Source organism: Oncorhynchus mykiss, chromosome 24 (genome assembly GCF_013265735.2).
Source record: "Oncorhynchus mykiss isolate Arlee chromosome 24, USDA_OmykA_1.1, whole genome shotgun sequence".
In the NCBI taxonomy this organism is placed as follows: Eukaryota; Metazoa; Chordata; class Actinopteri; order Salmoniformes; family Salmonidae; genus Oncorhynchus; species Oncorhynchus mykiss.
Genome location: NC_048588.1, coordinates 605194 through 632169, shown reverse-complemented (window position 1 = coordinate 632169; position 26976 = coordinate 605194). Strand labels below are relative to the sequence as shown.

The following is a 26976-nucleotide window of genomic DNA, read 5'->3' as shown; positions in this document are numbered from 1 at the left end:
AATACAATAGAAAAAGTATATATACAGTGTGTGCAAATGAGGTAGGATAAGGGAGGTAAAGGCAATAAATAGGCCAAGGTGGTGAAATAATTACAATGTAGCAATTAAACACTGGAGTGATAGATGTGCAGAAGATGAATGTGCAAGTAGAGATACTGGGAGATCTAGTGAACATTATGCTTGAACTTGCAATAAAAAACAACTTTCTGACAAAATTAGAAACCCGTGTATATGGACGAACGCTTCACGGCGGACTGAAACCATTTAAATTTGTTTTGTTTGTAGCTACATCTTGTTTGGCCAGCATGGTGTCAAGTCACTCTGGTTCACACTGACGGTGTGGCGTGTGCAGAAAATAGCCTTATCACTTTTTCCAACAGATCTGTCTATAGCGCCTGCTAAATTCAGGGCTTCAATTTTATTGAGAAAAGTAGCAAAACTTTTGTGGTTCTTGATGGTTAATTTTATATCTTTCAAAAATGGTGCGGTAAGAAAGGACTATCAACACGTGCTGAGCAGCTCATCTCCCGGCATGTCCAGCCCATCCATTATCTCAGCCAATCAAGGCTAGCGGGAAGGTTCTTGGCTTTTTCCGTGGCTAAACCAACTAAGCTCGTAATTTAACATTTTATTTGTATTTGCGGATGGAATAGACATTTCTTATTAAGGCACATGAAAGTTCACATGTTCCAGAAGGCATTTCTGCAAAAAAGCTCATTTGACAAAAATACATGTTTACGTTCAAATGCCTCTCCTGTGATGTAGTGACGTGCGACCTTCGCCTAGTTTCTTGAAACTAGTCACAAATTAGTCTGATGCCTATCACAAAATGCAATAAGAAGCCATTTAAATCTGCATTTACAAAACGCAGAAAGAGATTTGTTACGTGTTTTTTTTTTTTATTGTCCTGTGTGAAAGACGCAGACTTCTGCATTAACTCAACCCTTATGTTGAACTTGCTAGTTATCTAAGTAAGTAGCTGAATTAATAAGGTGACAGGGCATCATATTGTGTTAGCTTTCTGCTTTGTTTGAAAAGATAAAGCCCTTTGGATGAGTTATCTGTACAGCTGCCAGTGCTATCTTGATTTCCTTGCGTTTTTTCTCCTCTTCATTCTTGGCCCATCTCCTCCTCCCTCATCTTCACCGAGCAGAGCAGGCAGGCCCATTGCCACAGCGACTCTAGAGCCCACACAGACACAACTGTACACATGCTGCTCCCGAGCCAGCGCTGTTCTTCCTTCAGACAAGCATGCATCAAAACATTGTTCATTTGCATAATGTCTCTCATTCACATTTGCTTGTAAATGTCCAAACTCACCAAAACAACATTCTGTAGATCCTACCTATATATTTTATTTTTACCTTTATTTAACTAGGCAAGTCAGTTAAGAACAAATTCTTATTTTCAATGACGGCCTAGGAACAGTGGGTTAACTGCCTGTTCAGGGGCAGAACGACAGATTTGTACCTTGTCAGCTCGGGGATTTGAACTTGCAACTTTCCGGTTACTAGTCCAACACTCTAACCACTAGGCTACCCTGCTGCCCTGGGTATATGTATATATGTATAACTTTATGAGCTGGATTGCCAGTCTTGGCAATTTGTTTATTTTATTTGCGCATGTTAGCATATTTAGCTATTAGCCTCCATGGAAACTTGCTATTAGTTGTGCTAATTTCATTAGTGTCCTGGTAAACACCCAATGGGCAATTTTTTGAGGGTCCCCTTGTGTATTAAGCCGGTAATACCGTAAATCCCGGAATGAGAGAAGGACGGTAATGACAATATGAAAATCTGGCCCAACCCTATCGTCATGGACAGCAGAAAAGGATTTGAGACGGACATCGGAGTGGAAAACATTGATTAATAGGGAGGAATATACAGTGAGTAAAGGAAAGGACATTTATTAAACTATGAAGTCGAACTTTGGAATTAAAAACTAAGGATGGAACGTCAGTGAGTGAAGTGAATGAAGATTACGCGACTGAGGAAAATAGTTCTGTGGTTGAGGACAATATTGAAGTGAGTGACAATTAGGAGCCTATTGAGAAAAGAAAAATGTCTGGAATTGTTGGGAAAAAAGTACTTGAGCGTGAGTGAATGGACGACATCCATCGTACCAGTCCTTAAGAATGATGGTGGAATCAGGATATGTGGCAATTTGAACCTTTTCCTGAAGTGGGCTAAATCAGGGTCACACAGTGTTTTTTGTTGTTTGTTTTTTTAAAGGGGTGGATCAGCTTAATATTGCGGAAAGATTGTTGCTTCCATCAATGTAATTCCTCTGACACCACCTGGTATAGAGGACCTGGATGACAGGAAGCTTGGCCCCAGTGATGTACTGGGCCATTCGCACTACCCTCTGTAGTGCCTTGCGGTCGGAGGCTGAGCAGTTGCCATACCGGGCAGTGATGCAATGCTCTCAATGGTACAGCTGTAGAACCTTTTGAGGATCTGAGGACCCATGACAAATCTTTTCAGTCTCCTGAGGAGGATTAGGTTTTGTAGTGCCCGCATCACTACTGTCATGTTGTGCTTGGACCATGTTAGTTTGTTGGCGATGTGGACACCAAGGAACTCGAAGCTCTCAACCTGCTCCATTGCAGCCCCGTTGTTGAGAATGGGGGCGTGCTGGGTCCTCTTTTTCCTGTAGTCCACAATCATCTCCTTTGTCTTGATCACGTTGAGGGAGAGGTTGTTGTCCTGGCACCACACGGCCAGGTCTCTGACCTCCTCCCTATAGGCTGTCTCGTTGTTGTCGGTGATCAGGCCTACCACTGTTGTGTCATCGGCAAATTTAATGATGGTATTGGAGTCGTGCCTGGCCGTGCAGTCATGAGTGAACAGGGAGTACAGGAGGGGGCTGAGCACTCACCCCTGAGGGCCCCCTGTGTTGAGGATCAGTGTGGCGGATGTGTTGTTACCTACCCTTACCACCTGGGGGCGGCCTGTCAGGAAGTCCAGGATCCAGTTGCAGAGGGAGGTGTTTAATCCCAGGGTCCTTAGCTTATTGTTCAGCTTTGAGGGCACTATGGTGTTGAACGCTGAGCTGTAGTCAATGAATAGCATTCTCATATAGGTGTTATTTTTGTCCAGGTGGGAAAGGGCAATGTGGAGTGCAATAGAGACTGCATTCTGTGGCTCTGTTGGGGCGGTATACAAATTGGAGTGTGTCCAGACTGCAGAGGACTGTTCATAATGGGGACAATTCGTGTAAGAGGGAAGGAGATGTTGTTTATAAAAGTTGTACCTTCTGTACTTATCTTAGTTGTATGCGCAAAGCATCATGGGTGTTGAATGTTGTAGATGAGCACGTTCAGATAAATGGTTGAACTGATCAGTGGTGGAAAAAGTACTTAATTGTCATACTTTAGTGAAAGTAAAGATACTTCAATAGAAAATGACTTAATTAAAAGTGAAAGTCACTTAGTAAAATACTACTTGAATAGAAGTATTTGGTTTTAAATGTACTTAAGTACTGTGGTGGAAAATGTACTTGAGTAAAAGTAAATACATCAAATTCCTTATAATCTTGTGTCTGCGGACAGCCAGGGGCACACTTCAACACTCAGACATAATTTACAAAGAGTATTTGTGTTTAGTGAATCCGCCAGATCAGAGGCAGTGGGGATGTCAACGTGTTATATTGATAGGTGCGTGAATTGAATGATATTGCTGTCCTGCCTGAGCAATCGAAATGTAGCTAGTACTTTTGGGTGTCAAGGAATATGTATGGGAGTAAAAAGTACATACTTTCTTTAGGAATGTAGTGGAGTAAAAGTAGTCAAATGTAAAGTAAAGAAGAGACACCCAAAAAATGACTTGTGTTTTTACTTACTTACTTTATACCACTGGAACTGTTCCCCGTCTCCCGTTTCGTCATCATTGGATTGTTATAAAGATGTAGTTATGAAGCCCACAAGACATAACAGAAAGTGTTAATCACATACATTGCCAAAGCAAACATAAAGAAACATATCAAATCTCTCTCTCCCTCACAGGAAGCTGTACAAGGCGGAGAAGTTGCCCTCCCACTTCTTTGAGATTGACCATGAGGACGTGGACAAGGATGAGGTCAGGCCTGTTTCATGGATTCTATTCCCTTTAAAGTGCACTACTTTTGACCAGGGCCCATATGGCTCTGGTCAATAGTAGTGCACTGTATAGGGAATAGGGTGCCCTTTGGGACGTAGCATGAGTATGATGACTAGTCAGAGGCCATTGATTAGCCCTACTGTTAAACTGTCATAATGCACGTCTGCTCACATATTTCTACCCCTGTTGTTTTTGCTCGAGGGGCCATTGAGTACACGCTTAATTCAATTGAGTTCATCTGAGAAAGAATCAATGACTCTCCAAAAACGATATCCTCTAAGGCTCCTCCAGGTCTCGGCTCTGTTACAGCAGGTGTATGTTCATGACAAATTAGGCATCATAGAATGAAACAGAACAAAGTATCATATTGTATCTCAATGGCAGACATATTTAGACCTTGGTTATTGAGACATGGGTAGGTTCCAAATGGCACTATATTTCCTTTGTAGTGCCCTACTTCTGACCATAGCCCTGTAAAGTTATATTCCCTAAATGTAGTGCATTTTAGAGGGAATAGGTTGCCATTTGGGACGTACCCATCGAGCCTGATTTAAAGATGTCCGTTTTGTTTTTTGCAGGACACAACGTCTTTGTCCTCTTCTAAAGGAGGGGGAGGCGGAGGAGGAGGGATTGGTGTGTTCCGATCGGGGTGGCTCTATAAAGGGAACTTCAATAGCACTGTCAACAACAGCATCACTGTTCGGGTGAGGAAGTGTGCCACAGACTCCCCCACAATCCCCTGCTCTTTCTCTCTCTCTCCAATTCCAAGGGCTTTATTGGCAAAAGGAAACATATGTTTACATTGCCAAAGCAAGTGAAATAGATAATGAACAAATGTGAAATAAACAATGAAAAATGAACAGTAAACATTACACTAACAAATGTTTCAGAGGAATAGAGAAATTTCAATTGTCATATTATGGCTATGTACAGTGTTATAACGGTGTGCAAAAAGTTAAAGTGCAAAAGGGAAAATGAATAAACATAAATATGTATTTACAGTGGTGTTTGTCCATCACTGGTTGCCCTTTTCTTGTAGCAACAGGTCACACAACTTGCTGCTGTGATGGCCCACTGTGGTATTTTTAAAATTGGATTTGTTTTCAAAATCTTTGGGTCTGTCTCTCGCGCTCTCTCTTTAATTCCTGTTTTCCTCTCTCTACCTCTCTCTCTCTCTCTCTCTCTCTCACTCACTCTCTTCCTATCTTTTTTACGTTTCCTACCCTCTCTCCACAATATTTGTTTACCTAGCGTCGTAGTACTGTTTCCTACTACATTCCTTACTTCTCTCTCTCACACACACATTTCTTGACTCTCTGTCTTCTCTCTAACATCTCACTCTTTTCCTGGTCTCCCTCCCAGCCTTTCCCTCCCATCCTGTCTTCTAACAATGCAGACTCTTAGTCAAACCGGCCCTGTAGGGTCCTGGCTCTCTTTAAGTTATGGCCTGTCTCTTCTAAGACAAAAGTAGTGCAATTTATAGGGAATAGGGTGCCATCACGTAGTGTAGTGACACGTTCAGTGATGAAAGGAGGGTGTTATTGTCTGGGTTAGGGTGATTATGTCTTTATTGCCTGCATTTTAATTTTGACGGGGTTGTATTTTTATTTTGATGTCCCTGTAGTCGTTCAAGAGGAGGTACTTCCAGCTGACGCAGCTGACTGATAACTCCTACATCATGAACTTTTACAAAGATGAGAAGATCTCCAAAGAGCCCAAGGGCTGCATCTTCCTGGACTCGTGTACCGGTGTGGTTCAGGTGAGTAAAGGATGATGGAGTACCAATGTACTGTGAAATTTGTTTTACACTCAAGCATGCCTGCGCATAGACACACGTGCTTTCGGGCACACACACACACACACACACGTGCGCATGCACAAATACACACGCACACTCTCACACACACATACACACACCACACATATAGATAAACACACTTGCTGATGTACAGCAGTAAAATGCCACTGGCACACATCAAAACCAGTTCCCTATAGACTATCCGATTGAGGAGCTCGGATGTGTTGAAACTTTCCCTGGCTAAGACTCTTGAGAGGAAATACACTGAGCAAAAATATAAACACAACATATAAAGAGTTGGTTTCATGAGCTGAAATAAAAAATCCCAGCACAAAAAGCTTATTTCTCTCAAATTCTGTGACAAATTTGTTTACATCCTTGTTAGTGAGCATTTACGATAGGAGATTTCACAGATGCAAACAGTTCACTACTGCACTACTCAAATGCACAAAATTCACAAATTTACTGACTCGTCTCAGAGTTCTGTGCAAACTAACACTAACGAAAACACCCTCTCTAGAACAACCGTCTGAGGAAGCACGCCTTTGAGCTGAAGATGAACGAGGTGACGTACTTCGTGCTGGCGGCGGAGAGCGAGCAGGACATGGAGGAGTGGATCAGTACCTTGACCCGGATCCTCCAGATCAGCCCCCACGACGGGCCCGCCCCGCTGACGCAGCTGGACCGCAAGAGTGTAGACCTTACCGACACACGGCAGGGTGAGCACTCTGGACCTTTTGTACAAATTCAGGATCAGCTCCCCCTCCCCCAATCCTAACCATTAGTGGGGAAAAGGCTAAACTCACCCAAGATGAGTGTCTAGAGGCAACTTCAACATACGCCTACTCCGGAAATGGTTCCTGTACATTAGGGCACAGTGTCTTGTTGGACAAGCCCAGATAGTACCTCACTGCATTTTGAATCGTTTTTTTATTTTGTGTGCCTACTGAACACGAACCTGATGATCAGAAGAGACACACGCATGCGAATGTGGCCCAAGACTTGAAAATAACAACATCGTAATGAAGAAATTCTCCCAAAAGGAATTTTTAATGTAGTATCACTGAGTTTCCTTATAAATAACTTATGGGAGCAGGAAATGCTGAGTCTTAACTTAGATCCTGACACCTAAGCCTCATAGCCCCAGAGCGGGAGAGGAAAGAGTAGAAGAGCTTAGAATAGCGATTCAAATGTGCCCACCAGAACCCTAGCCTGGTTCCAGATCTGTTTGTGCTGTCTAGCCAACATCTTATGTATTCGGCATGACAACAACCATAGGAGTTGGCAAGACAGCACAAACAGACCTGGGACCAGGCTACCAGAACCCTAGGGTTGATTACAGAACCATAACAATGAAATAACATCATACTTAACGAAGTGGCAGAGCACATTTGCTGTAATCGGAGTCTGGTATTCATAATGGTTGTAGGATATTCTGCCATGGCTAATGGGAGACTTAATGTGCGATGACTTGATCCTTATTGTTAGTGTTCCACCAGGAAATTAGACTGGACACAAGGCAAAACACTCCACCTTTAGAGATTAAACGTAGTAAAAAAGCCTCAGTGTGGAATATAACCAAACAAATTTCACACACCGCCCTTGACCGTGGAGAATTGCGGTTGTGAAAAAGACTACGAATGATGTAAGAGCCATAGTCATCATGGTTCTGTGTTGCTGTGCTAACATGGTGCTAAATCAAGTGCAAACTGACCTGAGCCTAATTAGCCATCAACTGCCATATAATATCACCTGGAGGTGGTGTGGTGTACAGTTTCATCAACCGCACTGGCTGGTGAAGCTCCCAGGGCTGATCCAGAAATGAATAACTCATGCTTAGTGAGTTATTATCCAGGAGTAGGAGTAGTGGTGGCTATTCAGCAGCCTGATGGTCTGGGGATAGAAGCTGTTGGCCAGCCTGGTTCCTCCTGAAGTCCACAACCAGCTCCTTTGTTTTGCTGACGTTGAGGAAGAGTTTGTTCACCTGGCACCTGGCACCTCGTCATTGTTGGTTATCTGGGTTATTGCATTCGTGTCATCAGCGATGATGGCGGCGTTGGAACTGTGTGAGGCTACGCATTCGTGGTTATACAGGGAGTAAAGGAGGGGACTGAGTACGCAACCTTGTTTGTCCCCTGTGTTGAAGATCAGTGTGGACGAGGTAGGGGTTTGAACCAAAATTATTTTTAAATAGTTTCTTTCTGAACAGAATCACACTTTTTTTCCGTTCCTTTCCACTGTTCCGACCAGAAAAATAAGGTTCTGAAACGGTTTCAACCCCAAAAAAGTATATCGTTCCTTTCTGTTCCTTTTATTGTGAAATCTACAGTTTTTTTTACATTTAGCTCATGAAATTACTTCGCCAATCAGTACGGATAGACAAGTGTAGACTATGGCGCAAGATGTAACTGAAATTTTACGGGTGGGGAGAGAGCGAGAGACGATTGAGGAGCAGGCTTCAAGCCCTATGCATCTTGTTATGACATTCATTACCTGAATTAGGTCCACAGAATTATACCTAGGAGGAGTGGCTTCTATGAAGGAACTTTGAATGTCATTTGCGCTTGCTAGCTAACAACCTTGAGCTAGCTGACAACCTTGAGCTAGCTGACAACCTTGTGCTAGCTAACAACCTTGCGCTACAGTGGGGCAAAAAAGTATTTAGTCAGCCACCAATTGTGCAAGTTCTCCCACTTAAAAAGATGAGAGGCCTGTAATTTTCATCATAGGTACACTTCAACTATGACAGACAAAATGAGAAAAAAAAGCCAGAAAATCACATTGTAGGATTTTTAATGAATTTATTTGCAAATTATGGTGGAAAATAAGTATTTGGTCAATAACAAAAGTTTCTCAATACTTTGTTATATACCCTTTGTTGGCAATGACAGAGGTCAAACGTTTTCTGTAATTCTTCACAAGGTTTTCACACACTGTTGCTGGTATTTTGGCCCATTCCTCCATGCAGATCTCCTCTAGAGCAGTGCACAATTGGTGGCTGACTAAATACTTTTTTTCCCCACTGTAGCTAACAACCTTGAGCTAGCTAGCGTGCTTGAGCTATCAAGCTAACAAGCTTGTGTGTGTGTAGAGCGGCACCAGAATTAAAATCCCATTTGAACTTTTTGTAGTTAATACTTCCAACGATAAACATGATAACTGTACAGCCCAGAACATCACAGAGCCAAGCTTCCTGCCATCCAGGGCCTCTATACCAGGTGGTGTCAGAGGATGGCCCTAGTACCGCACGGCAAGCGGTACCGGAGCGCCAAGTCTAGGTCCAAGAGGCTTCTAAACAGCTTCTACCCCTAAGCCATAAGACTCCTGAACATCTAATCAAATGGGTACACAGACTATTTACATTTACCCCCACCTCCTCTTCTATGCTGCTGCTACTCTCTGTTATGATCTATGCATAGTCAATTTAATAACTCTACCTACATGTACATATTACCTCAATTACCTCGACACCGGTGCCCCTGCACATTGACTTTGTACCGGTACCCCCTGTATATAGCTTCGCTATTGTTATTTTACTGCTGCTCTTTAATTATTTGTTTTTGTTATTGTTTACTTTTTTGAGGTATTTTCTTAAAACTGCATTGTTGGTTATTTACGGCTTGTAAGTAAGCATTTAACTGTAAGGACTACCTGTTGTATTTGGCACATGTGACATACAATTTGATTTGATTTGGATAACTAGGCCAATAGTATCCTTAAATAGCATTGAAAAAGTTCATCCATTCTTGTCTAGCTAATAAACACCTCTCTATCCTCTCACGCTTCTGACATCAGTACAGTAGCCTATGCTTTTGCGGGGGGGTGGGGGGGGGGGGCTGGTAGCCTAAACACACACACACAATGGCAAAGATTTTCACCTTGCAGGCAGATGCTGGAATAAGTTTCTGAGTGACAGAGTAAGGGTTTTGCATATGCACTTTCGTTTTTTTGGAGGACTAGGAAAAAAATACCTGGAACGTAAAAGAAAGTTATAAACTGGTTTCCGTGCTTTTAAAATAACGATTCTGTTCCTTGAAAAAAGGTTGTTCTTTTCCGGTTTTCGGTTCTGTTCCCCTGAACCGGTTCCAATCCATTTGCATAGGGAGGTGTTCAGTCCCAGGGCTGTGAGCTTTGTGGTGAGCTTAGAGGGCACTATGGTATTGAAGGCCGAGCTGTAGTCGATCAACAGCATCCTCACATTCCTCTTGTCCAGATGGGTGAGGGCAGTGCAATGGCGATTGCGTCGTCCGTGGATCTTTTTGGGGCGGTAGGCGAATTGTGGAGAAGGTGGAGTGTGTCGGGAGGGGAGGAGGTGATGTAGTCTTTTTCTAGCCTCTAGAAGTTTCTTTACTTTCCCTTTCTTGGGCACAGGGATGATAGTTGACATCTTGAATCAGGTGGGGATATCGGCCTGAGCTAGAGAGGGATTGAAAATGTCCGAAAACACAACAGCTAGCTGGTCTGCACATTCTCTGAGGGCATGGCTAGGGATGCCATCTGGCCTCCAGCCTTGTGAGGGTTAACATGTTTGAATGACTTACACACGTCCTTCTTGGAGATCGTAAGCACGTAGCCCTCGTTGTCCTCAGGAGCTCTCCTCACGAAGCGTGAGATAAAGGTAGATCATCCAGTAGGGTGGAGTTGGTATCCGTGACGTGACTGGCTTTGTTTTTGTAATCCTTGGTCGTTAGAAACCCCTGCCACATATGCCTTGTATCCGACCCGCTGAGTTGCTCTTCCACTTTGTCCCTATACTAGTCTTTCAGATCAGTAGACCCCAGAGCACTAATACACATTCAGGCCTCTGCACTAGTTCTGCTCTCTCTCTTTCTCTCTCTCATTCTCTTTCTCTCTCTCTATTCCCCCCTCTTTCACGCTCCCCCTCTCTCCCACCCTCTCGCTTTCTCTTTTTTTTCTTTCTCTCTGTCTTTCTCTCTCTCTCTCTCTCTCTCTTTCTCTATTCCCCCCTCCCTCTCTCCCACCCGCTCTCTCTCCCTCCCTTTCTCCCCCACCCCTCTCTCATGTTCTCTGTGATAGAATACAGCTGTCTATTTCCATCCCTCTCTTTGTGTGGGGCCTCTTTTACAGTACCACATAAAAGGTTGACCTACACTGGCTGAATGGAGGGATGGTAGTGAAAGGATAAAGACATACAGTAAGCTCCATTAGAGGCCAGGAAAAGGCCAGAGAGAGAGAGCGAGAAAGCGCTCCCTACTCCCCCTCTCCTCCCCACCTCTCCCCCACTCAGAACACACTCAGGTATGGCTGCTTCCATGACAACCAGCCTTGCCGTCTCCCTCTCATACTATAGCCGTCATTGAAGACCAGAGGAAATGAGCCTATACTAAAAACAGGAATGGGAGACATGAATTTCACCGGAGATATTGACTGTAACTGTCTGTCTCTTTCCCCACCAGACGTGTGTGATCTGTCTCTAAGCGACGTGTGTTTACCTGAGAATGAAGAGACGACAGAGAGTGGCATCAACCCCGAGCTGGCTAAGGTGGGTGTGTGGAGATGTAATTTGCTCTACAATTACCCATAAATGATCAGTGCTTTTACTTGTATTATGCTCATTTAATACATATTCTGTATTTTATTTGTGGGAATATCTTCTCTCTTTCTCTCTCTTAGTATATCTCTGAAACTGAGGAGTTGGTCCGATCAGCCAGAAGAGAAGAGAGGCTCAACCTGTTCTCCCTGGACCCTGACACCCCGGTAGGTACTCTTTAGGGGTTAATACACTGACTCCCATGCAACACACCCTGATACCCCTGTAAGTCCCCTGTAAGGGTTAATACACGGATACCCCTGTAAGTCCCCTGTAGTGGTTAATACACTGATACCCCCGTAAGTCCCCTGTAGGGGTTAATACACTGATACCCCTGTAAGTCCCCTGTAGGGGTTAATACACTGATACCCCTGTAAGTCCCCTGTAGGGGTTAATACACTGATACCCCTGTAAGTTCCCTGTAGTGGTTAATACACTGACACCCCTGTAAGTCCCCTGTAGGGGTTAATACACTGACACCCCTGTAAGTCCCCTGTAGGGGTTAATACACTGACACCCCTGTAAGTCCCCTGTAGGGGTTAATACACTGATACCCCTGTAAGTCCCCTGTAGTGGTTAATAGACTGATACCCCTGTAATTCCCCTGTAGGGGTTAACACACCCTGATACCCCTGTAAGTCCCCTGTAGACGTTCAATACACTGATACCCCTGTAAGTCCCCTGTAGGGGTTAATACACTGATACCCCTGTAAGTCCCCTGTAGTGGTTAATAGACTGATACCCCTGTAATTCCCCTGTAGTGGTTAATACACTGATACCCCTGTTAGTCCCCTGTAGGGGTTAATACACTGATATAACCCCTACAGGAGACTTACAGGGGTAACACATCTTGTGCAACAGTTGGTGCTACTGCACAGTTCACCTGTTAATTAAGTACTGTTAGGTAAGGGATGGGCATCTCTGTCCCAGGAGGGCCTCTGTGTCTGCAGGCATCTGGTCCAGACCAGTGCTTACACACCACATTCAACCCCCCCCCCCCCCCCCCCCCCCCTTCTGCCCACTGATAGTCCAATTGTGTGCCCCTCTGATGCTGTCTGGTTGTGTGCCAGGTGTTGAGGAGTCCGCGGGGCGAGAACCCTAGGGGGGAAGGCCACCCAGTCCGTCCATTCGAGGAGAAGCTTGGGAGGAGACTGATGATCGCCTGTCGATCCCTCAACCTGACGCTGCAGGGCTGCATCAATGAGACCGAGACTAGTCCGGTCACCAACGTAAGACCCCCTTAAAACAACAAGTGCAAACACACTCGCTCGCACACACACACACAGTTCTCCAAAGCTTAAAGGTAGACTTACCATGATGACGTTGCAACGAACAACGCCGTAGGGGTTGCGTTGAGTATTGAGATGAGCTTGATGCCAGACTTTGCTATCCCACAGTCACGCAGGGTATCTGTGCTTCACTCTGCAACAAAATGGTCTCTACGGGACCAAAACAGCGGAAAAGTTTAGGCTCGCACTTCAAACGCACTTAGTTGTTGCGGAAATTGACCCACTGTGTGTATACTTTGTGCATGCAACGTCATGTACCTTTAAAACCACACATACACGTCTCATTGGGTGTGGTTAGGTTTCAGAAACAACCATTTATTAACATGCATTACATAACTGATGGTGCTCAATGGTCACTACACGTATCACTCTGTTGTTTACTGTGCTGCAGTGACTGATCCTACATCAGCTATTGAGTGCAGTGGTCACTGGAAAGTGAATAGTGTTCATCTTTTGAATGATTTGCTTGGTGCAATACTGACGCTAAACGCGTACGAGAGTAGGAATAAGAGAAGGTTTGAATCCTAATCAACCTGCCGACATATTGTAGAACAACATAGCAAGCATGTCAAAGCTCTCTGCTGGAAAACCTTGATAAAGCCCTGGGTTAAGTTGGGCCTGACGATGCTCCTCACGTGTAACGTATTTCCATCAGATTGAGCCCTTCTTTGTGACTTTGGCCCTGCTGGATGTGCGTGAGGGGAGGAAGGTGTCGGCCGACTTCCATGTTGACCTGAACCACGAGACGGTGCGTCAGATGCTGGGTGGGGCTGGATCGGGAGCGCCCGGGGCGGGGCAGGAGAATGGACTGAGCTCCTCTGCAGAGAAGAGACCTGGAGACTGTCACCTCAACCTGGACCTGGACGACTGGCTCCACTTCCCCAAACAGGTAAGCTCGGAGGAAGTTCCCCAAGGGGCAGATCTAGGATCAGTTCCCCTCCCCCAATCTTAACCTTGACCATTAGTGGGAGAAATGCCAAACTGACTCAAGATCAGCCAAGTGTACCCATGGGAGTAAAAAGCATGCTTCCGTTTTACTCATTCTATTTCTATTTGGTACAGAAACACAGAGGTGTGGGGCAGAACTGGGAATGTCATAGGGAGAAGTGTCAAAAGAGAGATGGCATACTTATTCCTTCCGTGTGTGTGTGTGTGTGTGTGTGTGTGTGTGTGTGTGTGTGTGTGTGTGTGTGTGTGTGTGCAGGCCATCTTCTCAGTGACGAATCCCCACACGGACATTGTTCTCTTGGTGAGGGTGGAGAAGGTGCTGATGGGAAATATCGCCGCGGGAACAGAGCCGTACATCAAAAACACAGACTCCAGCAAGGTGACGCAACTCTACAACACCGTTAAATTCACTCTAACTACCACCCCTCACCTTATGGCATGAAACTGTATGGTTTCCCTTTATAGCCTATTTCCTATGATAGGGTTGCAAAATTCTAGCAACTTTCCCAATATTCCCAGGTTTTCCAGAAATGCATGTAAACTCAGCAACGTCCCTTTTTCAGGACCCTGTCTTTCAAAGATAATTCGTAAAATCCAAATAACTTCATAGATCTTCATTGTAAAGGGTTAAAACACTGCTTCCCATGCTTGTTCAATGAACCATAAACAATTAATGAACATGCACCTGTGGAACGGTCGTTAATAAGACACTAACAGGTTACAGATGGTAAGGTCACAGTTATGACAACTTAGGACACTAAAGAGGCCTTTCTACTGACTCTGAAAAATACGAAAAGAAAGATGCCCAGGGTCCCTGCTCATCTGCGTGAACGTGCCTTAGGCATGCTGCAAGGAGGCATGAGGACTGATGATGTGGCCAGGCCAATAAATTGCTACGTCCGTGCTGTGAGGCGCCTAAGACTGCACTACAGGGAGACAGGACGGACAGCTGATCGTCCTTGCAGTGGCAGACCACGTGTAACAACACCTGCACAGGATCAGTACATCCAAACATCACACCTGTGGGACAGGTACAGGATGGCAACAACAACTGTCCGTGTTACACCAGGAACGCACAATCCCTCCATCAGTGCTCAGACTGTCCGCAATAGGCTAAGAGAGGCTGGCAACAATGTCGCCTATGGGCAGAAACCCACCATCGCTGGACCAGACAAGACTGGCAAAAAGTGCTCTTCACTGACGAGTCAAGGTTTTGTCTCACGAGGGGTGATGGTCAGATTTGCGTTTATCATCGAAGGAATGAGCGTTACACCGAGGCCTGTACTATGGAGTGGGATCGATTTGGAGGTGGAGGGTCCGTCATGGTCTGGGGTGGTGTGTCACAGCATCACCGGATTTAGCTTGTTGTCATTGCAGGCAATCTCAACTCTTTGTGTTACAGGGAAGACATCCTCCTCCCTCATGTGGTACCCTTCCTGCGGGCTCATCCTGACATGACCCTCCAGTATAACAATGCCACCAGCCATACTGCTCGTTCTGTGTGTGATTTCCTGCAAGACAGGAATGTCAGTGTTTAGCCATGGCCAGCGAAGAGCCCGGATCTCAATCCCATTGAGCATGTCTGGGACCTGTTGGATAGGAGGGTGATGGCTAGGGCCATTCCCCCCAGAAATGTCCGGGAACTGGCAGGTGTTTTTGTGGAAGAGTGGGGTAACATCTCACAGCAAGAACTGGCAAATCTGGTGCAGTCCATGAGGAGGAGATGCACTGCAGTACTTAATGCAACTGGTGGCCACACTAGATACTGACTGTTACTTTTGATTTTGAACCCCCCTTTGTTCAGGGACACATTATTCCATTTCTAGTAGTCACATGTCTGTGGAACTTGTTCAGTTTATGTCTCAGTTGTTGAATCTTGTTATGTTCATACAAATATTTACACGTCTAAGAATACTTAGAAACAGGAATAATATGGCAACTACTGTGTAGTAGTAATAATAATAATGAAATCAAAATTATTAAAAACAAAAACTTACATTAACAGTGAAAAACAATTCTAATCTACTAATAAAAACTACAAATTCAATTTGTGAATCCTCCAACCAGGAAGACTTATGTCTTGTAAAGCTCCATTTAAATGCCGCTTAATCACACAGGGAAGTCAGATGGTTTGGAAATACATTTCTCCTCATACTGTAGATTTTCTGATATTTTTTTCCCAAGATGCCCCCCACAGAATTCAGAGTGGGATTCTGAAATCCTGGCCTTTGTTTGGGAAGTTGAGTAGATGAGCAGACGGGGAGTGCTGCGCCTCGTGCCAGGTTCCTGACACCCCTGTTGATTTAGATTTATCTACGTCAAGGATCATTTATTTGTGTGTTTTCTGAATCCCGCCGGCAGACTTAAAAAATATCAACTGTTTATAAGTAATGTTTCCTTCTCTCTCTCTCTCTCTCTCTGCCCCCTCTCTCTCTCTCTCTCTCTCTCTCTCTCTGCCCTCTCTCTCTCTCTCTCTCTCTCTCTCTCTCTCTCTCTCTCTCTCTCTCTCTCTCTCTCTCTGCCCCCCCTCTCTCTTTCTCTCCCTCTCTCTTTCGCTTCCTTTCCCTTTGAAGACGGTTCAAAAGATGCTGAAATCCAACAAGCAGTTCTGCAGTAAACTGGGGAAGTACCACATGCCATTTGCCTGGTCCATCAGGTAAGGGACACTGAGCCACACTGTGTTTTCTGTAATCCTACTCACTCCATATCCATTTATTGACCTTTTCTCCTTTAATGATCAAACTGCATTTACTGCATCACAAGGAATGTCTAAAAAGGTGTAGGTTATTGATCACTTTTCACAGTATCTTACACTCAAAACTATTGTCCTGTCTGTCTTGTCTGTGCATCCGTCCGTCTGTCTGCCTCGTCTGTTCTGCCTGCCTGCCTGCCTGCCCGTCCGTCTGTCTGTCTATCTGTCTTGTCTTGCTGTCTGTCTCAGGTCAGTGTTTAAGGACAATCAGGGGACGGTGGACCGGGAGTCTCGCTTCTCGCCCCTCTTCAAACAGGAGAGCAACAAGATCTCCACCGAAGATCTCATCAAGCTGGTGTCGGAATACAGGAGGTAGGCCACCGAAAAGATATCAAGGCTGCATCCCAAATGGCACCCAATTCCCTATTTAGTGCACAACTTTTGACCAGGTCCCATAGGGCTCGAGTTGAAAGTAGAGCACCATATGGGAAATAGGTTGCCATTTGGGATAAAGACCAAATCATGTCAGTTCAACCCCATAGTGTAGATCCCTTTTTAGGTCAGAGTCATAGAGTTTGTCATGACCATCTAACCTGACCTGGAAAACTCCTGGTCATAGTGAATGTATGGTGGTCACTGCTCACCCATTCCTTGGCACTCTCTGTGTCTTTGCAGGGCTGAGAAGACCAGTAAACTGCAGACCATTCCAGGGAACCTGGACATCACTGTGGACTATGTCCCTATGGAGCATCCAAGTAGGTCGAACACTCTTTTCTCTTTCTTTCTTTCGACACATGTCTCTCCTTCTCCTTCTCTCACTTTATTTTCTCTCTCTCCCTCTCTCTCTCTCTCTCTCTCTCTCTCTCTCTCTCTCTCTCTACCTCTTCCCCCTCTATCTCTTGTTCTACCCTCTCTCTCCCTCTCTCTCTCTACTGTTGATAGCCATCAGTGTTACAAGCATGACAGATGTCCTCTCTCTCACTCTCTGTCTCCGTCTCTCTACCTCTCCCCTCTCTATCTTTCTTTCTACCCCTCTCTCTCTCCATCTCTGTCTCTCTCCAATTCAATTTAAGGGCTTTATTGGCACGGGAAACCTATGTTTACATTGCCAAAGCAAGTGAAATAGATAATACCCCAAAATAAAATAAACAACACAAAAATGAACAGTAGACATTACACTCACATAAATTCCAAAATAATAAAGACGTCTGCCTGTCTGCCTGCAGACTGTGTGACGTCCTCTTACGTGCCCGTCAAGCCTTTCGGGGACTGCAGCCAGCACCCGGCCACCGTGGAGGTGGAGGAGTTTGTCCAGGACTCCACCAAGTTCACCCAGCCACACCGCGTCTACAAGAACCATGTCTACGTCTACCCCCGGCATCTCAAATACGACAGCCAGAAGAGCTTCGCCAAGGTACCGTAGATATCTAGTAGATATACTAGATATACTCAGAAATACCATGGCAAGGAAACAAAATTTGAAGCAAACTTACTTTTGAGGAAAACCGACCTAATGTTGGAAAGAAAAAGCCATGTGTTGTCACGTTTGTTTATTCTCCCAGCAATAGCACACAATATTTGACATAAAGCAGGTTGACAAAATATATTTTTTGCCCATGGAATAATGTGGTATTTACGCAGTGTCACTCAGAAATTGCTCTTCCTAATATTTATATATTTTTTAAAATTCCATTCTTTTACTTTTATATTTGTGTCTATTGTTGTGAATTGTTAGATACTACTGCATTGTTGGAGCTAGGAACACAAGCATTTCGCTACACCCGCAATATTATCTGCTAAGTATGTGTATGTGACCAATACAATTTGATTAGATTTGACTTATATGGGGCCTCTTTGCAGACAGGCGTGAAATACTGTATGCCCACAAATGTGACAATGTTATTTTCATTCACAGGCTCGTAACCTTGCAGTCTATGTGGAGTTTCGAAGTTCGGACGAGGAAGTTGCCAAACCTTTGAAGGTGTCGTATCTTCTCTGTCATCGAGAGCATTTAGAGTATCATGGTGGATTCTTTTGGAAAAACTTCACTTTTCTCTTATTTTCTCTTAACTTGCTGCCTCAGTGCATATACGGCAAGCCTGGGGGCCCAGTTTACACCACAGCAGCCTGTTCCATAGTCCTTCACCACTCCCAGAACCCAGACTTCTATGATGAGGTGAGTGTGGAAGGAGAGGGTTGAAGAGATGTATAGCTAGAGATGGAAGGAGGGGGGGAGAGGCACGGGAAGAGATTTATTGGATGTGCAGGGCTCTTATTGCCTGGTAGCTAGTTTTGTTTGTGCAAAACTCCTCTGATGCTCATTATCATGAATGAGAGGGGTTGAAGCACAATCAGACATGTGCGTACCAGGCTAGAGCCTTCACTGTGTAGTGGCTGGATAAAGTTGCCCCCAGATGCTGATCTTGGGTCAGTTTTGCATTTCCCCCACTAATAGTTCGGGTTAGGATTGGGGGAAGGGGAAGATGATACTAGATCTGTACACAGGGGAACCTTCACCCTGGAATTTAGTAGCTCAGTTGATTGTTCACCACTGTGACACCAGTTGTCAATTCATCTTCTTTTTTTAATGTTTTGAGGCTTTTGTTTAATGCACAATACATTGTGATTTCATTTCATTTCTGTGTCTGTTTGTGAAATGGTCCTTTGTTTTATCCTCTGCGTGCCAGGTGAAGATTGAGTTGCCCACCCAGCTCCACGAGAAGCACCATCTACTCTTCTCCTTCTACCATGTGACCTGTGACATCAACGCCAAGACCAACTCCAAGAAGAAGGAGGCCCTGGAGACCCCAGGTGGGGAGGAAGGAGAAATACTGTGATCCTGTGTGGCTCAGTTGGTAGAGCATGGTGTTTGCGACACTCCAGGGTCGTGGGTTTGATTCCTGCTGGGGCCAGCAGTCTGAAAATACAGTGAGGCAAAAAAAGTATTTAGTCAGCCACCAATGGTGCAGGTTCTCCCACTTAAAAAGATGAGAGAGGCCTGTAATTTTCATCATAGGTACACTTCAACTATGACAGACAAAATGAGAAAAAAAAGCCAGAAAATCACATTGTAGGATTTTTAATGAATTTATTTGCAAATTATTGTGGAAAATAAGTATTTGGTCAATAACAAAAGTTTATCTCAATACTTTGTTATATACCCTTTGTTGGCAATGACAGAGGTCAAACGTTTTCTGTAAGTCTTCACAAGGTTTTCACACACTGTTGCTGGTATTTTGGCCCATTCCACCATGCAGATCTCCTCTAGAGCAGTGATATTTTGGGGCTGTTGCTGGGCAACACGGACTTTCAACTCCCTCCAAAGATTTTCTATGGGGTTGAGATCTGGAGACTAACTAGGCCACTCCAGGACCTTGAAATGCTTCTTACGAAGCCACTCCTTCGTTGCCCGGGCAGTGTGTTTGGGATCATTGTCATGCTGAAAGACCCAGCCATGTTTCATCTTCAATGCCCTTGCAGATGGAAGGAGGTTTTCACTCAAAATCTCACGATACATGGCCCCATTCATTCTTTCCTTTACACGGATCAGTCGTCCTGGTCCCTTTGCAGAAAAACAGCCCCAAAGCATGATGTTTCCACCCCCATGCTTCACAGTAGGTATGGTGTTCTTTGGATGCAACTCAGCATTCTTTGTCCTCCAAACACGACGAGTTGAGTTTTTACCCAAAAAGTTATATTTTGGTTTCATCTGACCATATGACATTCTCCCAATCTTCTTCTGGATCATCCAAATGCTCTCTAGCAAACTTCAGACGGGCCTGGACATGTACTGGCTTAAGCAGGGGGACACGTCTGGCACTGCAGGATTTGAGTCCCTGGCGGCGTAGTGTGTTACTGATGGTAGGCTTTGTTACTTTGGTCCCAGCTCTCTGCAGGTCATTCACTAGGTCCCCCCGTGTGGTTCTGGGATTTTTGCTCACCGTTCTTGTGATCATTTTGACCCCACGTGGTGAGATCTTGCGTGGAGCCCCAGATCGAGGGAGATTATCAGTGGTCTTGTATGTATTCCATTTCCTAATCATTGCTCCCACAGTTGATTTCTTCAAACCAAGCTGCTTACCTATTACAGAGTCAGTCTTCCCAGCCTGGTGCAGGTCTACAATTTTGTTTCTGGTGTCCTTTGACAGCTCTTTGGTCTTGGCCATCGTGGAGTTTGGAGTGTGACTGTTTGAGGTTGTGAACAGGTGTCTTTTATACTGATAACAAGTTCAAACAGGTGCCATTAATACAGGTAACGAGTGGAGGACAGAGGAGCCTCTTAAAGAAGAAGTCTACAGGTCTGTGAGAGCCAGAAATCTTGCTTGTTTGTAGGTGACCAAATACTTTCCACCATAATTTGCAAATAAATTCATAAAAAAATCCTACAATGTGATTTTCTGGATTTATTTCCCTCATTTTGTCCGTCATAGTTGAAGTGTACCTATAATGAAAATTACAGGCCTCTCTCATCTTTTTAATTGGGAGAACTTGCACAATTGGTGGCTGACTAAATACTTTTTTGCCCCACTGTACATGCTTGTATAAAAGCATCTGTTCGGTGGCACTGCCTTTGAGACAAGTCTGTGGATGGTGGCTAGTCGGCATAAGCTTATCACTGTGCAGCAAACATCGCCTCGCTGTAGGGGATACTGTTGTGATTGTGTTTTCGATTCCAGGAGTGTGGTGGTGCATGCTACGTCTACAGGCCATTAGTGCTTGCTCTTTGGCGTCTGGGCCAGGTTGTAAAAGGACTTTGTGGCAACTGCTGATATGACAAGGGCTTTATTAATACATTTGATTGATTGATTTACACATTACATACAGTTGTTTTCCCACTGTGTTCTTTCGCGTGTGTGTGTGTGTGTGTGTGTGTGTGTGTGTGTGTGTGCACGCCCTGTGCATTGTGTGTGTTGCGTGTGTGACCAGTGGGCTACTCGTGGCTGCCTCTGCTCAGAGAGGGTCGCCTGGCCTCACAGGAGTTCAACATCCCTGTGTCCTGTAGCCTGCCCCCTGGATACCTGCTCGTCAAAGAACCCGGATCTACTAAGGTAGATGGGGGGGGGGGGGGGGGGAGTAAATAGGGGGGAAGTAGAAAGAGAATATTTGGATGGAAGGAGATACAGTAATTGAAAGAGAAGGCATTTTTTGCTTTGTAAGTTTTGTCATGTCATAAAATTGAATTGAGAGACAGAGAGGTATGAAGAGAGCACACCAAAGGGAACAACAGTAAAGTGTTAAGCAAGCATGGATCTCCCTGGTGCTCAGTGACCCTTCCTCCCTATCTCCCCCCAGAACGGCTCGGATCTGAAGTGGGTGGACGGAGGTAAGCCCATATTCAAGGTCTCCACCAACGTCCTCTCCACAGTCTACACCCAGGTAAGAGTCTGGCTTTACCCTGCCACTCCTTGTAAGTGCCACAAGTCAACTTTGTTCTTAAAATAAAAAAGTGTATTTAACCAAACTTTAACGGGTCTCAACTCCAGCAAGGCAATCCTTGTTATCCCACCGTGATTTTAGGATTGTGCCCCAAAGGGAACCCTATCCCCTATTTAGTGCACTACTTTTGACCATAGGGCTCTGGTCAAAACTAGTGCACTTTGTAGGGTTCGGTTTGGGGTGCAGATTCAGTTAGTCCTCATCTCCACTCAGTGATTCTGGTTCTGGTTCTGGTTGTGACCGTGTCTTCTCTCTTTGATCGCCAGGAGCCCCACCTGAATCGCTTCTTCCAGCAGTGCCAAAAACGTGAGACGGACCTCTCCCAATCACCTACCTCAAACTTCCTCAACTGCCTGAAGGTCTGGAGAAATGAAGGAAGGGAGGGAGGACTTCACATCTCTGCATTCTGCATTCTGTTCCCATACTATACACCCCATTACTGACTGTGTCTCTCTGTCTCTCTCTCTCTCTCTCTCTCTGTCTCTCTCTCTCTCTCTCTCTCTCGCTCTCTCTCTGTCTATGGCTATCGCTCTGTCTCTGTCTCTGATTCTCTTTCTATTTCTTCTCTCTCTCCCACAGGGCTTACTGAGCATTGAGAAGATTCCGGTGATAATTCGTTTCCTGCCGGTGCTCTTCAACCAGCTGTTCAAGGTCCTCACCCAGAACGACAACGACGAAGTCACCACCACCACCACCAGGTAGGATGGGGCACTGCAGGCCACGGACCACTCTCACTGCTACAGGATCACTCTCACTGCTACAGGATTCTGCAGGCATACATGTTGCCAGATCATGAATATTGCCAGATTAGCTATTAATGTCGCCAGATTAGCAATAGAATGTCGCCAGGTTATGAAGGTTGCCAGGTAATGATGACGAATGAGTGACCACCTTGTTTGCATGTGTTTCACCAGGGTGCTGGTCCACATCGTTGCTAAGTGTCATGAAGAAAACCTAGACCACTACCTGCACTCCTACATAAAGGTATGGTGCTCATTTCATTGGGATGTTAGCCCTGTCTTGCAGGAAGAGCGAGGCTCAGATTCTGCAGTTGTTTAGCCGCAGAGGAGAGGGGAGGAGAGTAGCACACAGACAGCTTCATTTGTGAAGGCAGAGAAGGAGGCTTTGTGCACGTTTACACGTGAGAGAGAGTGTGTGTGTGTGTGTGTGTGTGTGTGTGTGTGTGTGTGTGTGGGTGGGCGGGCAGAGGTGGGAGCTTTGGGGTGTGGTGAGTGCAGGAGCGTGGCTGAGGGGCTAGGGTAATGTGCCCAGAACACTGTGGACACAGAGAAGAGAGAGTCTGCCACACACACACGGCTCTCAGCTCACACACAGACAAGCATGGCTGTGGGGAAGAGAGAAGGGGGGTGTCTGGTGGAAGGCACACAAGGACACCGAGCCTTTTCAATAAAAAAAAGCAAGGCTTGCTTGTTAAGAAGAGAGAGATGGAGAGAGAGAGACCGACAGACGGAGAGAGAGAAAGTGAGAAAGGGCAATGGAGGGGGGGAAACCAGCTTACCACCAGCTTTTTCATGTCTGGTAGAAAGAAAACGAGAATCCTACAATTGATCTTTAAGAGGGGCAGAGGGACAGAAAGAGAAATGGAGGGAGGGTGGAAGGAGATGAGGAGGAGGGGAAAGAATGGGAGGACCACTGTAATGAAACTGCCGTTACCATGGCAACTGATTGGCATGCTGCTCGGGGGTGGGGGCTAGCAGCAAGCAATTTTCGGCCAGTGCTTTCTCGCCGTGTGGTTGTGGGTGTGTGTGCCTGGGTGCACAGAGGTGTGTGTGTGTGCATGTGTGCGTGCGTGCGTCAATGCAAATGTGTGTGTGGTTGCCATAGTTCATCAACAAACTCAATTGGGTGACGTCAGTGGTAATGGGGTGTGTGTGTCATACACATACAGTGTGGGTGGAATATTTCTCACAAAAAGAGATTCATTGCCAAAATAAGCACATTTTTTAGCATCTTTTTCTTATTCCTCATAACTCTGATTACATCAAACTTAATCGGTGTTGTTATGTTAATATGTAGGTTTAATTAAATGCAGAGCCAAGAATGTTGCATGTTTGGTTCCCTTGATGCTAGTAATGCGTGTACAGTATGTGAGAGAGAGAAAAAGTGTGTCTGTACAGCATGTCTGTCTGTGTCTGTTTGTCTCTATGTCTGTCTCTATGTGTCTGTCTCTGTCGGACTCTCTGTGTCTCTGGCTGTCTGTCTCATTGACCTTGTTCTCTCCGCTGCGGTGGTCAGTTTGTGTTCAAGGCGGAGTCGCACGGCTTCCGGACAGTCCACGAGGAGCTGGCCAAGGGCATGACCTCTGACCTGAAGAGCAACGAGCATCCGGCCGTCAGGAACATCCTCAGGGTGAGCCTAGATGGCCGCCACGCCCAGTCCCAAATGACACCCTAATGACACCCAGTCCCAAATGACACCCTATTCCCTTGAAGGAAACCACAGGGCTCTGGTCAAAAATAGTGCACTGTAAAGGGAATAGGGTGTCATTTGGGTGGATAGTCCCATGATCTACAGATGCTCACACGGTCAACAAACTGTCATGTTTGTTGACATGCAACTGCTTTCTAGGGTTACGGTTAGGTTTAGGGTTAGATTAAGGGTCAGGGTTAGTGAATAGTTAATTGAAATGTTGTTGAAATGTAGACAGTTAGTTGGACATCTACTGAACATCTACAAACCTTTTTGGGACTGTCCAAATAAAGTCATACCTAGAAATGTCATGCATAGACATGATAGGATGCCTTATCTTGCATAGCAAAGCAGTCTATATGCTCTACATTATATATTTCTATCTCATTGTGCCATTGAATGTGACCCTGAGTGCTTAACTGAACGTGATCCGCATAATCTGACCCCTGTTTGACCTTTTACCCCTGTCTGCTGCAGTTTTCCTGGTTCTTCTTCGAGCTCATTGTCAAGTCCATGGCCCAGCATCTAGTGGAGTCAGACAATGTCAAGGTAAAGAAACATAACATATGAAGCTATAATATATACATATACACTCACCGGCCAGTTTATTAGGTACACCATCTAGTAGCAGGTCAGACCCTCATTTGCCTTCTGAACAGGCTGAATTCTTCGGGAAATTCTATAAGGTTTCAGAAACGTTCCACAGGGATGTTGGTCCATGCTGACGCGATGGCATCACAGAGTTGCTGCAGATTGGACAGCAGTACATTCGTGCTGAAAACAGCCCGTTCCATCTCATCCCAAAGATGTTCTATTGGGTTGAGGTCTGGGGACTGACCAGGACACTAAAGTAAACTGAACTCGCTGTCATGTTCCAGGTGATGTCCACTTCTCAATTGTCCAGAGTTGGTGATGGCGTGCCCACTGGAGCCGCTTCTTCTTGTTTTTAGCTGATAGGAGTGGAACCCAGTGTGGTCGTCTGCTGCAATAACCCATCCATGACAAGGATTGACAAGTTGTGCATGGCGAGATGCTGTTCTGCACACCACCTGTTGTACTGCTCTGTTATTTGTCTGTTTGTGGCCCGAGTGTTAGCTTGCACTATTCTTGCCATTCTCCTTCGACCTCTCTCATCAACGAGCTGTTTTCGCCCAGAGGACTGCCGCTAACTGGATGTTGTTTTGTTTGTCCCCTCAGCTCCCTCGACCACAGAGGTTCCCTTCAACCTACCTGAGTCGTCTGGAGAGCCTAGTCATGACCGTGTCCGACCACATCTTCTGGAAGAACAAGGAGCTGGCAGAGGAGACCCGCAGTGCCAACCTGGCCGTGGCAGCCTTTGTCAAGGTGGGCATCACACACTCACACACACACACACATTACATGCTTAGGGAGATGTCCTTATCACTTGTCGAGATCGAGCTCAAATGCTGCCGATGGTAATACATTTGTGTTCCCTGACTAATGAAGCGGTAATGAATGCAATGAAAATGGCTTCCGCTGCTGTTGTTCGATATTGATTTCCTTAAAGAGATTCTCCGGTACTTTTGTGTCCTTTTTAGACAGTAGTTCTGAAAGTAGCACTCGTGAGCCACAAGTGGTCCCCGAAAATTGCATACCACGTCACATTTGTGCAGATATGTGCACCACTTCATTGCTCTCTCTCTCTGGGTGCATGATGTGCCTCTTGTTAGATGTCACTCAAATGCGAGGGGCTGAAGCTCGTTGGCTAGAACTTGAATTGCAAGGGGGTTGGCCCACATGGGGGAAAATATAGGGGAAATGGCTCAGCACAGCTTCCCTAAAAACATGGGATTTCGTGGCTAATTAGCCACGAAATCCCATGTTTTTAGGGAAGCTGTGCTGAGCCACTTCCCCTATAATTCAGCAATTCTTCTTATAGATTATGCATGTATGAACTACACGTTGACACATCTAGCCGAAAGCCGGAGGTTTAAAAGACACTTAGAAGTCTCCAAAGTTCCGGAGCATGTTTTTAATTGTGTTGTGAAATTATGAAATTACCTCTCTCTTTCACGTTCTTCATAAACTAATGTTGACCCCGACTCTCCCTCTCTCCCTTCCTCCATCCATCACTCCCTCTTTCCCTACCTCACTCCTCTCCTCCCCATCTCCCTCCCCCTCTCCCCTCCCTCCCGCCCTCTTTTCCTCCCTCCCTCCAGCGTTGCTTCACCCTCATGGACCGAGGGTTCACCTTCAAGCTGATCAGCAACTACGTCAACATGATCACAGCCACTGACAACAAGGTTACACACACACTTACACACACACACATCCTTCTCATTCTGTCTCTCAGTCCCAGAATTGTGTGAATAAAGCATTGCCTTATCTGTCGGTGTAATAGCCAATGTCACTCACTGTAGAATAGAAAGGATTAGAAAACAATGAAATAGATACTAGAATAGACAACAATGAAATAGATACTAGAATAGAAAACAATGTGCTTCAGAGATGTTGTGTTTTTATTCGGTCAATCAGGTTGTGACTCCGACGTTTCTCTCAACAGGTGCTGTGTGAGTTCAAGTTTGAGTTCCTGCGAGAGGTGTGCAACCACGAGCACTACATCCCTCTCAGTCTGCCCCTCCCCTCCGCACGCATCACAGGTCAGAAGTCATCTAGGGTTCACAGGGACCTAATCGAAGTCCGTCTTAGGTATTAATGCCGTTGCATTCATCTTCATTCATTGCACCGCTTAACACTTTCTTTTCTGTTCTTTC

The 26976-nt window shown here is 45.4% G+C and overlaps 1 protein-coding gene across 12 annotated transcripts in view; it reads left to right on the top strand.

Annotated features, from left to right (window-relative positions):
• dock10 (dedicator of cytokinesis 10) overlaps positions 1-26976 on the top strand; it is a 177770-nt gene that overhangs the window by 82614 nt on the left and 68180 nt on the right. For all 12 annotated transcript variants that reach the window (XM_036961951.1, XM_036961950.1, XM_036961946.1 and 9 more), the window contains exons 5-30: positions 4004-4076; positions 4676-4801; positions 5722-5856; positions 6416-6614; positions 11313-11398; positions 11530-11613; positions 12517-12675; positions 13391-13624; positions 13940-14062; positions 16257-16339; positions 16625-16747; positions 17051-17130; positions 17602-17789; positions 18291-18356; positions 18459-18551; positions 19063-19186; positions 21302-21423; positions 21668-21751; positions 22078-22170; positions 22391-22509; positions 22726-22795; positions 24068-24181; positions 24719-24790; positions 25439-25585; positions 26422-26505; positions 26766-26862. In XM_036961951.1, coding sequence (XP_036817846.1) covers positions 4004-4076; positions 4676-4801; positions 5722-5856; positions 6416-6614; positions 11313-11398; positions 11530-11613; positions 12517-12675; positions 13391-13624; positions 13940-14062; positions 16257-16339; positions 16625-16747; positions 17051-17130; positions 17602-17789; positions 18291-18356; positions 18459-18551; positions 19063-19186; positions 21302-21423; positions 21668-21751; positions 22078-22170; positions 22391-22509; positions 22726-22795; positions 24068-24181; positions 24719-24790; positions 25439-25585; positions 26422-26505; positions 26766-26862 — 2978 coding nt within the window. The remainder of the gene's footprint in view (positions 1-4003; positions 4077-4675; positions 4802-5721; positions 5857-6415; positions 6615-11312; positions 11399-11529; positions 11614-12516; positions 12676-13390; positions 13625-13939; positions 14063-16256; positions 16340-16624; positions 16748-17050; positions 17131-17601; positions 17790-18290; positions 18357-18458; positions 18552-19062; positions 19187-21301; positions 21424-21667; positions 21752-22077; positions 22171-22390; positions 22510-22725; positions 22796-24067; positions 24182-24718; positions 24791-25438; positions 25586-26421; positions 26506-26765; positions 26863-26976) is intronic.